Below are 16655 nucleotides of genomic sequence, written 5' to 3'. Positions count from 1 at the left end.
CACAGTACTGAGTGGGGTTCCAGAAATGCGAAGATCCCTTCCACTGGCCTTCCTTCCGGCCACTCTAGAAAAAGGAAAGACTTGGCGGGCCTTTGGTGAAGATGGATTGTTTAGCTAAGTTTGGTCAAGGCAGGGTTCCCGGGCTCCTGGAATGAAGTTATTTGAGAGAACGAATAGGAAGGGTTGCTTTGGAGTGGCAGGGGTTGATCTGGCTGTAGCCTAGGTCTCCCTAAGCAGCTCCAGGGATTGCTGGCACTCTCCTCAGTCAGGGAAGACTAGGGATGTGGCAGTCTTCTCTATGCAAGACCCCGAGCCTGGAAAGCAGTATCAGTTCCTGGTTTTTTTTTGTTGTTGTTGTTTTGCTTTGTTTTTTGTCATTCTATTGGTGAGGAATAGGAGATGAAAATGATTTTCTTCATCTCTGAAACTAAGATAAAAATATATCCTTCAATGAGCCGTGGCTGAGATAAGATAGAGAAACGAGTCCCAGAGGAGACAGGAAACCTCCCTACAAGGCCAATAAAGAAGTCATCAAATCCTGTAGCTACTTCCTGAACCTTTTAAAGCTACTCCCAACACACCGACCTCACCGGTTCCTAGTTCCCTCCCTGCCATCTGCCCTACTGCAGTCTGGCCTGTACCCAGCTCCATTGTTTCTGTTGCCCAAGCTGCCAGTGGCTTCTGCCCTGTGCGGGGCTGACTGATTGTTCTTCACCTGGCCAGGCCACCCCCACCCCTCCCAAGTTGGGGCAGCTCCACTGCGCTACCCCATCCCCACCCCTCCCAACTGAGAAAACCTGTACCCCTAGCTTGGATTACAGTTTTTGGCAGATTTGAGCTCTCCCTTCTCTGAACTTACTTCTTTCACTTCAGAATGGCCGACATGCTTGAGACTAAATGGGCAGCTTCTGTCTGGAGATGAGATGGGAAGGCAGAGAGGGTCAGAAGCTGGTTGAATGGACATGGGAAATCGGGTGGAAAGGAGTGTGCTGTCACAGTATAGGAAGAGCAATTAGGGTCACATAACAATGTATGTATAAATTTCTGTATGAGAGACTAACTTGAACTGTAAACTTTCCCTTAAAGTACAATAAAATATAAAATAAATAATCAGAACAGGTGACGTGCTGCCTCTGATTCTTGTTGCACTAAATATGCTCTATGAGACCAGCAGTCCTCAAAGTGTGGCCCCTGGACCAGCAGCTTAAGCATCTCCTGGAACTTGTTAGAAATGCACACTCTCATCATTTACTGAGTCAGAAACTCGGGTAGGGCCAGCAATGTGTGTTTTAACAAACCCTCCAGGGAATTCTGATCCATGCTGAAGTTTGAGAACTCAGGCTCTGCTGGGCCTGAGTTCTAATCCTTTCATTTACTATCTGTGTGGGCTAAATTACTTCATCTTGCTATGGCTCAGTGGTCCTCCTCTCCCTTTCTGGGGGTCCAAGATTGAACACCAGCCCTTCTTCTACCCCACACGACCCTTAAGGTGCTCCATGAACAATATACAATGACTGTGTCTGGAGGCATGTGGCCAACCCTATTGATTTGGGAACCGAAAAGGGAAGAGCAGTGGCCAGAAACTCTAAAGGCCATAGCCTGGACTTGAGGACACTCTGTGTCCCCCAGCTTGGACACATGGGGACAGGGGTCATGTTTGTGTTAACAAAAGGTAAGAAAAGGACATAAAACTCCCCTCCCTTGGCCAAGGGTAGCAGTTGGCCAGCAGGGGCGCAGGAGTGATTGGCTCCTGTCCGTCAACGCTGGGCAGGAAGCTAAGGCAGGGTCCCAGCACTGTGGCCACACGCTGACGCCAGCCTGACACTTCCGTACCAGTGGCCAGCGCATCACAGAGGCACAGCTGGCTGGACCTGTGGTGCAGGTCAGAGATGCAGCACACCCAGCAGGCAGGTGTACAATTAAATAGCAGGTTTAATCATCTCACAACAGACAGGAGTGCAGTAGTACAAACTGTTAAGTCTTTTCTTTAAAAAGTCTCTCCCCTCAAGCTCCCATTCCTCCACACCCAGACACCGTGGCTGAGGAACCCGTGGTGGGGCCACAAGCATTTAGGAAGTCTCTGTTCCAAGGAGTTGAAGGTCTTTCCAAGTCAAGGCTGCCTTGTGAGTAGCCAAGAGCCCTACAAAGAGTTGATGCCCACGCGCGCACTCTAACGTAAACACACATGCAAGGGACACAGAGAAGACACACATGGGTGTGAGAAGACCACGGTGGGGCAGTCGCACACATGCACTCTCATGCCACGATATTCCAGTCAGTGTGTGTTGTCTCTTCTGGGGACAGGAGTGCTGGCCTGAGCCCTGAAGCAGCAAGTGCTGGCCCAAAGAAGAGGAGGGGAGACAGTCTGCATCAGCCTGGCTGCTCCGACACCACAGCCCCAGCAGCCACAGGGGCCCAACAGCCTCTGCATCCCTGAAAGGGCTGGTCCTCCCATAACCTTGGGCAGACGGAAAAGGGGGTGGGGCTCCAGTGCTAAGGGCACCAGAAACCAGGTCTGTACAACCATCCCAGCATCAGTGGTGAGGGAATGGGTTAGCCACTTCCTCTTGGCCCAGTGAGAGGGCGCACCCCATCCCAGAGACAGACAGCAGAGAACAGGCCACAGGCAGCTCGCAGGAGGCTGGTGGCGCTCGGTTCTGTGCCGCAGGTGCAGGGGGAGGCGTGGAGCTCTTGGCAGAACTTCCCGGGGCCACAGCCAGGCCTCCCCACTTCCTGCAGGTACTCTTGAGCAGCCAGGCTGCTAACAGAGGAGCTGGAGAGGAGGCCAGGGACTGGCTGTATGCAACCCTGGGGCAGGGAAGGAGTTTGCCAAAGATGAAGCCCTGAGATGTATGTTATCTTTTGGGGGCCTATCAAGTTTAAAGAAGAAACCTCTTAATTCACAGCTTCATCAGGAGTTCCTGGAGAACGTCTCTGGATTCAAGTACCAGCAGTTCTGGCTGGAGAGTTAGGGTGCAGGGAGAATAGCTGCCCGGAGACTTGGGAGGCCTGAGAGCCCAACCTGACAGTGCTCTGGGCCCTGACACTGCCCACCCCCTGCCCTGAGGAGACAGACCAAGTGGCTACAAGATCTCCTCCCGTGGGTTCCTCGCCTTCAGCGGGGTCTGCCCATTGGGCACGGAGCCATTCTGACCAAGCAGGAGTTTGCCCTTCTCTCTGTCTGGCCACGTGAAGATGGCATCGTCACTGTCCAGTTCTGACTCGGAGTGCATCAGGCTGCTGCTCAGCATCGGGCCTTTTTGCTTGATGCCTGCAAGGCAGATGAGAAAGCCAGCATCAGGAGCACAAATATTTCCATGCTCCAGCCATGCCCTGCACCCTCAACCCAGCATGAAGAAGGGCAGATGGGAAGAGAAAGTCATGGTCCCCACTTCAGGCTGGGCAGGGCAGATGGCAAGGATGCTTCCCGAGTCCTTCTCCCAGTGCTGCCTGGAACAATCCAGTAAGGGAAGGCACAGAACGCAGACTGGAGACCAGCAGACCTGTGTTCCAATGGTGGCTCAATCACCCACTAGCTGTTTGCCACTGGCTATGTTACTTCACTTCTCTGAGTCTCAGTTTCCACATCAGTATAATAATATAGACCCCACAGGAGCGTGGTGTGGGCTTAAATGAATGTTCGATAAGAGTAGGGCTTTTGCTTTGTAAACTGCTCTATCTCCAGCACCTAGAACAGTACTTGGCACATAGCTCATGCCCTGTAAATATCTGTTGAATGAATGAATAAATGAGAAAGGAAATATGCCTGGTATACAGTACCAATTCAAAAAGTGCTAGCAGTGGAGAGATTTTAAAAGGGGAGAGATACAGGTTTGAGGTGAGATGTGCTAGGATTACAGATGAAGAGCTAAAGGACAGTGGTAGATCGGAGACCTGCCCCTCATCCGTGTCCAACGTCAGGCATTTATCTACAGTATGCATTAACTTGGGTTAGATGACATCCTCTTCTCCTTATCTTTTAAATTTGGAATGCTTTCTCATCTCTCTTCACGAACAGGGTGTCATTAGATGGGAGGCAGGAAAGCACAATGAACAAGAACTTCGTTCTAGAGAAAGAGCTTTTACCTGTACCCTGGCTCAGCAAGGCTGTAACATGCTTGGCAGCGTCCCTGACATGGAGGGTGAGGCAATGTCACTCTAAGTGGACGTCTGCTCTGTGGGCCTCCATGCTTTCACTGGGCACTGGCTTGATGGTGTGGGTACGCGAGGTGGGAGAGGACGCCTGTGGCCCTGATAGGTGGCTTCTGCTGGGAGTGCTCTGACTGGATAGGGGCTGCAGAGACAGCCTTTTATGGGTTGAATTGTGTCTGCCTAAAATATATGTTGTAAATCCTAACCTCTATGTCTGTGGTTATAATCACATTTGGGAATGGGTTGTTTTGTTATGTTAACGAGGCAAGATTAGTATAGGGTATATCTTGAGTCAATCTCTTTTGAGGTATAAAAGAGATTAAACAAGCGAGCAGAGGTAAGATAAATGCCAAGACACACAGAGATCTCTAAGGAACCGAGAAGCAAAGGCTGAAGAGACAAGGACCTTCGTCCAGAGCCAACAGAGAAAGCCTTTCCCTAGAGCTGGCGTTCTCAGTTTGGACTTCTAGCCTCTGAAACTGAGAAAATAAATTACTGTTTGTTAAAGCCATCCACTTGTAGTGTTTCTGTTATAGCAGCACTGGATAACTAAGGAAAAATTTGGTACTAGAGGAGTGGGGTGCTGCTCTAACAGATAGCCACAGTGTGGAAGTGGTTTTGGAACTGGGTAATGAGTAGAGGCTAGAAGAGTATTAAGGTGCCGAATAGTAAAAGCCTAGATTGCCTTGAAGAGACTGTTGGAAGAATTATGGATGTCAAAGGCAATTCTGGTGAGGACTCGGAAGTGAGGAGAGCCATAGAGAAAGCCTCTATCGTCTTACAGAATACATATGGCACCATTAACAGAATGTTGCTAGAAATGTGGACGGTGACATGCTTCTGGTGAGGGTTTAAAAGATGATGAACATGTGACTGGACAATGGAGGAAGGGTGATGCTTTCTATACAGTGGCAAAGAATTTGAGTTATGTTTGAATGTTTGGTGGAAGGTAGAACTTGTAATTGTTATGGATTGAACTGTGTCCCCAAAAATGTGTATCACTTTGGCTAGGCCATGATTCCCAGTATTGTGTGATTGTCCACCGTTTTGTCATCTGATGTGATTTTCCCATGCGTTGTAAATCCTACCTCTATGATGTTAATGAGGCATGATTAGAGGCAGTTATGTTAATAAGGCAGGACTCAATCTATAAGATTACGTTGTATCTTGAGTCAATCTCTTTTGAGATATAAAAGAGAAGCCAGCATCAAGACAGGGGAACCTCATACCACCAAGAAAGTAGTGCCAGGAGCAGAGCATGTCCTTTGGACCCAGGGTCCCTGCACAGAGAAGTTCCTAGACCAGGGGAAGATTGATGACCAGGACCTTCCTCCAGAGCCGACAGAGAAAGAAAGCCTTTCCCTGGAGCTGGTGCCCTGAATGCGGACCTCTAGCCTCCTAGATGGTGAGAGAATAAATTTCTTTCTTAAAGCCATCCGCTTGTGGTATTTCTGTTATAGCAGCAGTAGATAACTAAGACAGTGATGAACTTGGATATATGGCTGAGAAGATTTCTCAGCAAGATCTTAAAGGGGCTGCATGGTTCCTCTTTGCCGCTTACAGTAAAATACAAGAGGACGGAGATGGACTTAAAAATGAACTGTACAAAATGAAAACAAAAGTTTAAGATTTGGAAAATTCTGTTGTACACACTAAGGACACAGGTCCTAGAATTTTCACGAAGGATGTGGCTACACAATCTTTTGTTAAAGAGATTAAGCCTGTGACTGATGGATCTAACTAACTACTGTAACAGAAAATCCATCAGCTTTAACTGAAGGGGACAGAGAAAGAATGAAAGGAAAGAATGCTGTCTGCCTCTTGGAATTCTACAGGCAGGAAACAGGCCAGAGGAGCTACGTCTGTTGTCCTCCAAGAAAAGAAAAGGACCATCCCTGGAGCAGCTGGGAGATGAGCAGAATTACTGGAAAGAGCACGGGAAGCAGGGCCTTCTTGGTTTCAAAGGGTGGGGCCAGAGCCTCCTAGGTTTCGAAGAGTCTGATCTTCGCCAACGGCGTTCCAAAGTGTGGAGCTGCCATTAAGGTGTGCCAGGGGAATGGGACCACCTCCCAAAACTGAGGGGGTGGAGCCTCCATGCCCAAGGGGCAGAAGAATAGGACCTACTGGGGACAAGGAGGTGGGGTTGCCACTCAGATGGACTAGGAGAATGAAGATGCCCAAAGCTGAGGGAGCAGTGTTGCCGTCCCAGTGGGCCTAGAAGGTGGAGTTGAAATGCAGGGCCGAGGAGCCTCCACCCAGAATCCAGAGGGCATGGCCAATACCCAGAGTCTAGAGGGCAGGGCCCTTGCCCAGATGGCATCAGAAAACAGAAGACTATTTTCAAGCTTTGAGAGTGAATGTAGATTTTTCTGCTGGGTTTTGGACTTGCTTGATGTCTGTTATCCCTTCTTTCCCTCCAATTTCTCCCATTTGTTATGGAAATGTCTTCCTTGTGCCTGTTCCACCATTATACTTTGGAAATAGATAACTTATAGTCTAGATTTCACAGGTTCACAGATAAAGAGGAATTTTGCCCAAGTGTGGAACACGCCTAAGTCTCACCATATTTGATTCAGATGATTCAGAAGATGGGATTTTGGACTTAAGATTTTTGGGATGATGTGATAGGGTGAATGTGTTTTGCATGTAGGAAGGACATGAATTTTAGGAAGCCAAAGAGTGGAATGTTATGGATTAAATTGTGTCTTCTAAAAATATGCATTGTAAAACCTAACCTCTATGCCTGTGGTTGACCAGGCAGTGTTTCGTTCTGTTGTGCACAGGGCTGCTATAAGGCGGAATCAACTCAACAGCACCTAACAAAAACAACATGCCTGTGGTTATACTCTCATTTGGAAATGGGTTGTCTTTGTTATGTTAATGAGTCAGGATCAATGTAGGGTGTATCTTGAGTCAATCTCTTTTGAGATATAAAAGAGAATAAACAAACGAACAGAGCAGAGATGGGCTAAGATAGATGCCACGACACATGGAGATCGCCAAAGAACCAGAAAGCAGAAGCTAAAGAGAAAAGGACCTTCCTCCAAAGCCACCAGAGAGAGAAAGCCTTCCCCTAGAGCCAGCGCTCTGAATTCAGACTTCTAGCCTTCTAAACTGTAAGAAAACAAACTTCTGTTTGTTAAAGCCATCCACTTGTGGTATTTCTGTTACAGCAGCACTAGATAACTAAGACACAGCACTAAGCAGTAAGCTCACTAGAACACACAAGCCAAACAAGGGCCTAAAGAAGCGCCTGAGGTCAGAAAAAGTGCCTGAGATCCTCCAAGCCATTATGGTCACCTTCACTACTAATCCCAGTGGCTGCAGAGAGGCCCCTGCCATAAATGTGGTATGGTTAATAAACAGCTTTAAGGCTGGTCCTTGCCAACAGCAAGATGGCTGCCTCTGGCTGGTGCAAAATACTACCTCAGAGAAGGCAAAAGTTAGGCTGAGATGGAAGGACTAGAAGTGGGAATTACCAAAAAGGGACACAGGAGCTACCCTCCCTACTTTCTTAAAAAGGTGACCAGTCAGGTGAGGTGTTTTTGTTTGAACCAGGCAGCACCAACACCCTCTCCCCCTCATCATCCAACAGTCAATCTCACCTCTCCTGGCCCCACTCACATCTCAAAAAAACACTGAAGGAATGCCTCACACAATACTCAGTCATTCTGTCCCTCCATGGCCAGCCCTGCCTGAAGGCTGTAAATGGCCTGGGCTTCTCTAGGCTCAGAGAGTCCAGACACTGCATCTGTTGTCCCATGTCACCTGGGACCACACCACCTAGGACCTTGCCCATCTGCTGTTCCATCTCTGAAATGTGCTCTGGGGCTGAGGCAAGGAGTTACTCAACTTTGTCCATCTCAGGGGTACAGTTCCTGGGACATGACTCTGAACAGCCACCCCCTCTATTTCTCAGGAAGGCAGAGCAGCAAGATCAGAGAACTCCAATGTCCTGGGCTTCTCCAATGTGATGGACAGTGGCCCAGGGAAGGGCCAATGTCCTATAAAAACCCCCATTCTTCCCTTTCAGATAAAACACTCATTTCTGCGCCTCTCTGTGTCCTTTGGTGGCTTTCTCCTCCCAGTAACCATTCACAGTTTCCTTTCTTCCCCAAAGCACTTTCCACCATAGCTACCAAGGACAGGAGCCTGAGGGGCAGACATGTTTCTGGCCTCACAGTACCCAGCACTCGCCCAGCACCCTCCCACCACTAGCTTTCCCTGCTCCCGTTATGCTTGAATGTGGACTTACCCATTAAAAAATACAAGCTGGAAAACTGGTAAATATTAGTGAAAGCTGAACATGCACATATTCGATGACCCAGCAATTCCATTCCCAGGTATACACATAACAGAAATCCAAACATATGTCCACCAAAAGGCATGTACTAGAATGTTCACAGCAGTACTCTTCATAATAGCCACAAACGGAAATAATGCAATTGCTCATCAATAGTATAACTGGTGAATCAATGTAGTGTATTTATACAGTGGAAAATATACAGCAATGAGAATGAACTACTTCCGTACACAGCAACATGGTGAATCTCTTAAATGTAATATTGATTGAAAGGAGCCAAACAATGATCCCATCTTGCAAAACATTTCAATATATCAGAAGTTAAGAGGGGGTGGATAACTGGAAAGAAGCACAAAGCTGAGACTTCTGAAGGTCTGGTCACACAGGCATGTTCATATGGGAAAACCCATAAGCTGTACTAGGATTTTCTGTACATATTAGGTTGAACCATATAAAACTGCCATTTTTAAAGGTCAAAGTCAAATATCAGTAAGTTCATATGGTTCAATCAAATATACTTCAATAGGAACTTTTGAAAAAAATCAAAAGACTGCAAAAACAAAACACCCAAGCTGCTGAATGTATACCACAGCTCTGTGGATAATGTAATTACAACACAAGTGGTGTACATTTGTCTCTGATACTAAGTGGCCAGAAGGGACCTCCAGAGGGCAGATATCCTACCATGCTTCTGGTGACCTTTGGTGCCCAAGAGCTCCATGCTCCCTCAGGGTGAGACCATTCTGATTTCTAGTTATTCCTCATCCTGAGCTAAACCTGCCTCCCAGCAAACAGTGGGAGCTTGGCTCACTTCACAGTCACTGCCTTTTCCTGCCACATGGCCCAACTAAATCTGCCTTCTCCAAACTAAACTTCAGCTCCGTATCTTATACGACATACTGCACTGGGCAAATCTGCTGCAAAAGACTCCTTTAAAATGTTAAAAAGCAAAGATGTCACCTTGAGGACTAAGGTGGGCCTGATCAAAGCCGTGGTGTTTCCAATCGCCTCATATGCATGCGAAAGCTGGACAATGAATAAGGAAGACCGAAGAAGAATTGATGCATTTGAATGATGGTGTTGGTGAAGAATTTTGAATATACCATGGACTGCCAGAGAACGAACAAATCTTTTTTGGAAGAAGTACAGCCAGAATGCTCCTTAGAAGCAAGGATGGTGAGACTTCATCTCACATACTTTGGACATGCTATCAGGAGGGACCAGTCCCTGGAGAAGGACATCATGCTTGGTGAATGAAGTAAAGGGTCAGCAAAAAAGAGGAAGACACTCAACAAGATGGACTGACACAGTGGCTGCAACAATGGGCTCAAACATAGCAACGACTGTGAGGATGGCGCAGGACCTGGCAGTGTTTCGTTCTGTTGTACACAGGGTGACTGTAAGTCAGAACTGAGTCAACAGCACCTAACAACAACAACATACCATATGCAATATGATCTTGTATCCCACTCTTCTCATCCTATTCGTGACTCTGCTCTGGGTTAGACTTGCTAATTAGCAGCCCAGAACATGAGCCAGTGCTTCTGGGTTGGTCAGGCCCATGCCAAATTCAAGTGAACTCTTACTGCTCCCTCAGCCAGGCGCTGCCGACAAAGAAGGGCCCTGCCGACCCTCTTCTAGTCTCACAATGTCGGCTTTGCTTACCTAGATGCAGACGGTCCATCCTTGTGCCCACACCCTGTGCCCACCTTTCCCTCCCTGCCTCTAGCTAAGTAAGAAGCCTGCTGTGCTGAGACCAGGCCTACTTCCAGTTTCTCTGCATCTCAGTACTTCTTGGTGCCATCACCCATCTTTTCCTTCCCTCCTGCCTCAGAAGAGGTAAATTAACCCCACAGCTTCCCTCTTCCCCTTTATTCCCTACTTCCTCCTTTCTCCTCAAGGACCTCACCTCTACAAGGACCCCCCTATTTTCTGCATCTCTGCTGCAAATGTGCTCATGAATCTCCTATCCAAGAGAATCCTTGACCTGGCTGTCCCCTTGAACTCCTGTCCTGCTTCTCCTCCAGTTTTCAGTGATCAACTTCTAAAAGGAATTTTCTATATTTAGGGCCTCTGTTTCCTCAACACCTGCTTGCTTCCTAAATGACCTGTACTTCCACTTCCACTTCTGCCGTCATTCATCCTTCTACTCTAACACTTTAGGTGACCAGTGACTTCTCCAATGTTGTCGTCAACTCTTATCCTTTGGCCTCTGCAGCATCAAACACTAATGACCCTCCCTCATGAGTCTCTTCCTCCCCCCGATAGTTCTTCTTGGGCTCGTCAGCTCTGGACCTCTTTTGTCCCTTCTCATTCTCCCCATCAATTTAATTCATCTTCTCTTACCCAGTCATTGCACCAGATGGCCCCAATTTCATCAACAGCACTATCATTCTCTGTCTCTCAGTTTGTCCTCCCATCCCCGCTGACACCACACTGAGCAATCATCACTTCCTCCTTAGACTATTGCAAAAATCTCCTTGCTGGCCCCCCGACCTGCAATCTCTCCCCTTCAGTCTATTATACGGTGGCACCAGACTAATTTTCTGAAACGAGCACTTCCAAAATGTCACCTTTAGGATAGAACATTTAACTTCTTGGGCTGACGTTCAAAACTTTCCAGTTTGGTCCTAGTCAATCCTCCAGTCTCAACTCCATTCATAACTGTCCTAAACCAGACACTTGATATTCTCCAACATTTCCCAGGGAATGACACCACCCAATCCACAGAGATGTTCAAACAACATCTCTGAGAATCACCCTTCACATCTCCCTTTCTCTCACACCCTTTGGCCAACATATCACAATCTCATCAAGTCTTCCCTCAAAGTGTATTTTAAATCTATCTGCCTCTCTTTATTTCATCATGTCTCCATTGTAAGAACATTCTTTCTAATCTCTCACCCACTCTTGCCTCCCTACAATTTCTTCCAACAGCAGCCACAATTTCCTTTTAAAATGTAAATCAAATCACATATTCAACCTTTAAAAAAACAATCAGTAGTTCCCCATTGCTCTCAAAAGGAAATCCACAACAAGGTCCCTGCTTACCTCTCCAGTCTCGTGCTACCGACCCCTTGCTCACCACGTCCAGCGTATTGCCGCCTTCTGCTTCCTCGAAGGCCCTGCTCCTTCCAGCAGCCCGGCCTTCACTATTTTGTTTCTTTGCCTGGAATGCTATTTTCTGGAGTCTTTACCTGGCTAACTCCTTCAGGTCTGAGCTTAAGTGTTATTCTTACGAAGACCTTTCCTTATCACACTTGGTGTATTTGTGAATGTATTTGGGTAATGTCTGTCTGATATAACTACCCTAGAGCATAGTCCGTTTGTTCGGTTCATCACAATATAACCAGCGTCTGGCATAGGGCCTGGCATGCAGTGGTCTCAATCCATATTCACAGGTGAGTAAGATACAGTCCCCCCACTCAAGGATTTCACCAACTGGTAAGGGGACAGACAAATACATAACAAATCATAATACAGTGAGAGAAACGCTCCAACAGACATTTAAGAGAAAGACAAACACAACTTTAACTAGGAGGTTAAGGAGGAATAAGAGCTTTCTGGACAAAGATAAGAACCATAAGAAACTGTTAAGAGAAATCAGCAAGGAGGAAGATCCCAGAAAAGTAAACTGATGTAAGATGACAAAGGCCATGTTTACGAGACCAAAAAGTTCTATCTTCACTGTGTTGGAAACAGAAAGTCATTGGCAGATTTTAAGGGTGGGAGAATGTGGTCAGAGCAGCAAGATAAGACAACCTTGGCTGCTGTGTGGGGTAGACTGTGCACATTTTGCCTCCAGACCTTTATTTCAGTATTTTCTGCGCAGAACGTTCTGCTCCCACTTCTCTGGTTACTGGAGCTCGTTTCAATCCCCATCACCTCCAAGCACCACCCCAGGGCGTTCTCTAATAGAGCTACCTGGTGCAGAGCCCAGCTGTCTGTAACTATTAGTTTCTTCTGACAGGTCTTTTCTTCTTCACAAGACTGAAACTCTGAGGGCAGAGCCCGTGTCTTAGACTCTCTATATTCCCCTACAGCCTCTCCCTGATGTAAAGCTTTAAGTATGAAAGGTGTCTTAATAACTACTTTGTGTAAAAATTTAGAAGTAGCTTTACAAAGAGACCAGCTCCCATAAGCAGACGATACCCGGCCTATGGTATCACTCTCACCAAGTGACCAAGCCCAGCTATGGAAGAGAGACCACTAGCTGTCCTAACTCTCGGGCATCATCACCGACAGTCATCTTAGTGCTTGTGCTGTAGGAAACTATTCTGGTGGGAGGCACTAACAGTGAGCCCGATGCACCTGGAGCCAGCAGGGAAGCTGCTGCCCGCCTGCTCTACGACAATGACAAAGGCTGTGGATCTGCCAAATGATGGGGAGGGAAGATGGGAGAGGCAGGCTGGCTAAAAGTGATGTAAACTGGCAGATGCTGGCTTTGATCTCAGCTCTTCTTCACCTTGTTGTCTTCCCAGAAAGGACAGACTGGTCAGGCAAAAGAGGCCAAGGTCCCTATCCTTGACTACATGCGGCAGCTTGGAAAGCTTAACTCTAGGCAGCAAACCTGAGGATCAGCAGCAGGCAAAGGAAAGCCAGAGGCCTAGCCCCTCTGTAAAGTGAAAGGTACACAGAGAAGGGGGCCCTGGAACCACAGCTTGTCCAGTATGTAGCTTCTGTCAGCTCAGGGAAAATTTGACTCCCAGCCTTGATCAGGTGAGGGGGAAATGCCTTTCCAGCACCAACAAATAGCTGTCAGCAGCATATTCAACATTCAGGAAGGGACTAGAGACAGTGGCTCTTCACAGGGAGAGTGCACAAACCTAGACACCTTGCTCCCAGCTCCCAGGCCACTACCTGCTCGGAAGGTTGGCTTCAGCTCCAGACTTTCCTGGTCGGTGGCATCCAGGATCTTGTACTTGCTTTTCCTCTTAGGTTTTCCTTTTTGCCTAAAAAACACAAGCCCATCCCTGCTCAGGAAAGAGGCTGTGTATGAGGTTCAGGTGGCCAACCACAGGGTGAGGGCCAGACATGCATGTAGGGGCCTGTCCTGGGGGAACCTGCTTAATAGGAAGAGTATTCCTCCTCTCTTTTCAGGCAGGGAAAGTGGAAACTGTGATTTGTTCCTCAAATGTTCCTCACCAATTCTGGAAAAAGGCAAGGGAGATATACCACTACTCACCACTCCACAGAGGCAATGCAGGATAGACTGGTTAAAAATGTAAAGAAAATGAAAACCCTGTGCTTGAGGGGCAGAGGAGGAGGAAAGTATTACACAAAGAAAGTTGTTAACAGTAGTTGTCTTAGGGTAGTGGAAATTTTTAACAATTCTTTTAATTTTCTAAGTTTTATATGAGGTTAGATTGTAGGCTGAATCCCAGTTCTGCCACTTATCAACTGTGTCCTTGAACATGTGCTATAGCTTTCCTCAACTTAAGTTTCCTTATCTGTAAGATGGGAAAGGATTGTTATACATATTAAAGAAGACACGTGTGCAGAATAGAACTGCTCCATAGGGTTTTCAAGGCTGTGACCTTTCAGAAGCAAATCCCCAGGCCCATCTTCCAAGGCACCTCTGGGTGGGTTCCAACTGCCAGAGTCTTCTGGCTAGTAGTAGAGTGCTTAACCATTTGCGCCACCCAGAAACTCCTTAAAAAAGATATTACCTATAAAATGTTATCATGGTGCTTGGCACACAGTAAACACAGAAATCATACTTATTATTAATCATGAAAGACATATAGTAAATATAACCATTAAATACTATAAGACTAGATAGGAAAACTCAAGTGAAAAAAAATCCAGAGCATCTAATTATGACTAATCTAAGTCTACAATTATGTGGAAACATGTATCCAGTTAAGACTCAACCAGAAAGAAAGGCAGAACTAAGAACTGGGTGTTAAGGTGGTGAGGCTGAGGTGTGCAGTATTAAAGGACACGCACCTTACAGATGTGATCCAGGCCCACACCCCAGGCCCTCGCACCTACACACCCCTACAGGTCCCCCCACCCTCACCTCCACCCTGGCCACGTTTTACAGGTTGCAAAACACTGCGGAGGCAGCCACTGTCACTGAGGGAGTGTGCTTCCGCCCTCAGGCAGGTTAGAGGGTGAGGAAGGCCTTTCTGCACATGCCTTGGGCGGGCCAAACCACAATAACAGAGTGGGAAAGGGAGGGAAACCAGGACAGCAGCAGTGGACCTTCCAAGTGGAAGGTATTAAACAGTTATCTGTTGAATAAATACATGACTGGGAGGCCTAATAAATTTCAAAGGAGAATCCATCTTACCTCTTACAACAACAGATCATAGTCCAAGACAGGATTCCCAAGGCAACAACAATGATAAAGGAAGCAATGATAACATATAACACGCTCCACTCTGTCAAGAAAAACAAAATGGTGAGGCCATGAAGATAGAGGCTAGAAGGTAGGTTTGGGCTGCCTGCACCTCAGGCAGGAGGTGGCTTCACTCTGTGAACAAGAATTGCCCTAGGGCTCCCCAGTGAAGACAAGACCTTGGAGCTGAGGGCAGCTGAAGTTTTGCACCTTTAGAATTGCTCCTGCTTTCCAGTTCCTGCTCCAGGCATGCTCTGAGCTCCTGGGGCAGCAGGGCTGGCCGTAAAGAGCTTGGAGAGAGAGGGCAATGGAAGGAACAGGAACCTGCAGGCAGGCACTCCAAAAAGACAGGAGGCCTTGCAGTTGGTCAGATTTTAGGTTGCAATTTGCAAACGGTCTGATTTAAGCTTGGTTTTCCTTACGTGACTGCTTCAGAGCTTGCCTCTAACCTTAAGCAAGTGTGGAGGAAGGAAGTAAAAGTCTTTTGCAAACAGAAAAACACAAAGTTCTTCTCCTTGCCTGTTCATCTGCCTCGCCAACACCAACACCCACCTACTCAGCTCAGAAGCACATTCAGTGCCAAACCAGCTGGCACAGTGCCAAGCAGAAAACTCACCACAGTTGCTGTCTCCATCCCTCAGCTGCACCTTGATGAAATTCTCCATCCAAAAAGGGTCACAGACACAGCGCTTGGTGAATGAGTCACAGTGGCCATGGTCAGAACAGTTCAGCTGACATGCTGAAGGGGGCAGGAAAGGGAAACAAGTCAGAGCCAGCGGGGACAGCAGGCACCCAGCGCCCATAAAGACACTAAAGTACCCACTGCTCAATGCCGTGTGGCAACATTCCCCCGGGACCTTAGCCAAGAGCTTTTAAGCTTGGGCTGTGGCTCAGAATAACCATCATGGCTGGATAAAACTGGAGCAATTAAGGAAGGCCATGAAGAGACAGTTCAGTCCACCTTCACTTGTGGTTTCTCTATATCAGCAGTTCTTAATCTTTTGGTCCCATAGACCTCCTCGAAATAATTTAATTGCAAAAATAAATAGTATTACAAAGAAAAGCAATTATATTGAAAAGTCTATTTTTAAAATATTCAGGAACACAAATTTGTGAAATAATAATATGTGTCTTTATTAAAGCACTGAATAACAACATCTAGAAGTGGATATAGAAACTATTGTAATTTTGTAGTGATAAGCAAAAATGGTATGTTGTCATATAATGTGAGATGAAATTTATCTGTGATTTCTACTGCCTCAAACTCACAGGTTCTGTTAATATTACTGCAGTTTGTTGCCTACCTTCATAATTGAGGGAAATAATACATTTCAGTTAGAGGTTTGTGAAAATAAAGATGTAATTCCCTCCCAGTCAAGCAAACAGCCCCTCTGACCGCACTCTCAGGGGCCCGTGGACCCGGGTTAAGAGCCCCTGCAATGAGTCAGCCAGCACTCTTTCATGATGATGGCCGTGGAGGAGACTGGTCATCTCCACATTCCCTAAGAGGAGAGGAAGGCCGAGGAAAGCAGGGGCCGACAGGTGAGATGAGGCTCCTGCTCCCACTCCCCAGAATTACTCACTGACAGTATTGATTTCCAGGGCTCCGAATACCAGAAACTCCGCCTTTTGCTTCCGCAGCTCACTCTTGAGTATTGCTGCCACCTCATGGCCTTTGAAGATCTGGTGTGGAGGCTCGTTTTGAACAAAAAATACCATCTTGGTGCTGCAGAGACATGCGACAGTATGAGTGAGCTGAAGCTGTCAGCATTAACAACAATAGCAGCAGCTCCCATTTGCTGAGCACCTTCCGTTTGCACCAGCCACTGTGCTAAGTACTATACGCATTCTCTTCAC

General features: G+C 47.0%; 1 protein-coding gene across 7 annotated transcripts in view; it reads right to left on the bottom strand.

Moving 5' to 3' along the window:
- Positions 1-1052: 1052 nt before the first annotated feature.
- The window catches only part of KIAA0319L (KIAA0319 like), a 131496-nt gene continuing 115893 nt past the window's right edge, over positions 1053-16655 (bottom strand). For 6 of the 7 annotated variants that reach the window (XM_023727245.1, XM_023727243.1, XM_004371957.2 and 3 more), the window contains 5 exons: positions 16382-16524; positions 15415-15537; positions 14751-14841; positions 13316-13407; positions 1053-3271 (listed from right to left, as the gene is read on the bottom strand). In XM_023727245.1, the coding sequence (XP_023583013.1) occupies positions 3084-3271; positions 13316-13407; positions 14751-14841; positions 15415-15537; positions 16382-16524 (637 nt within the window). In that variant the 3' untranslated portion in view covers positions 1053-3083. The other variant, XM_023727247.1, reaches the window with a different exon arrangement.

This window comes from Trichechus manatus, unplaced genomic scaffold, assembly GCF_000243295.1.
Source record: "Trichechus manatus latirostris isolate Lorelei unplaced genomic scaffold, TriManLat1.0 scaffold00015, whole genome shotgun sequence".
Taxonomy (NCBI): Eukaryota; Metazoa; Chordata; class Mammalia; order Sirenia; family Trichechidae; genus Trichechus; species Trichechus manatus.
Note: the sequence above shows the minus strand (reverse complement) of the source record. Positions and strands in the feature narration are given on the sequence as shown.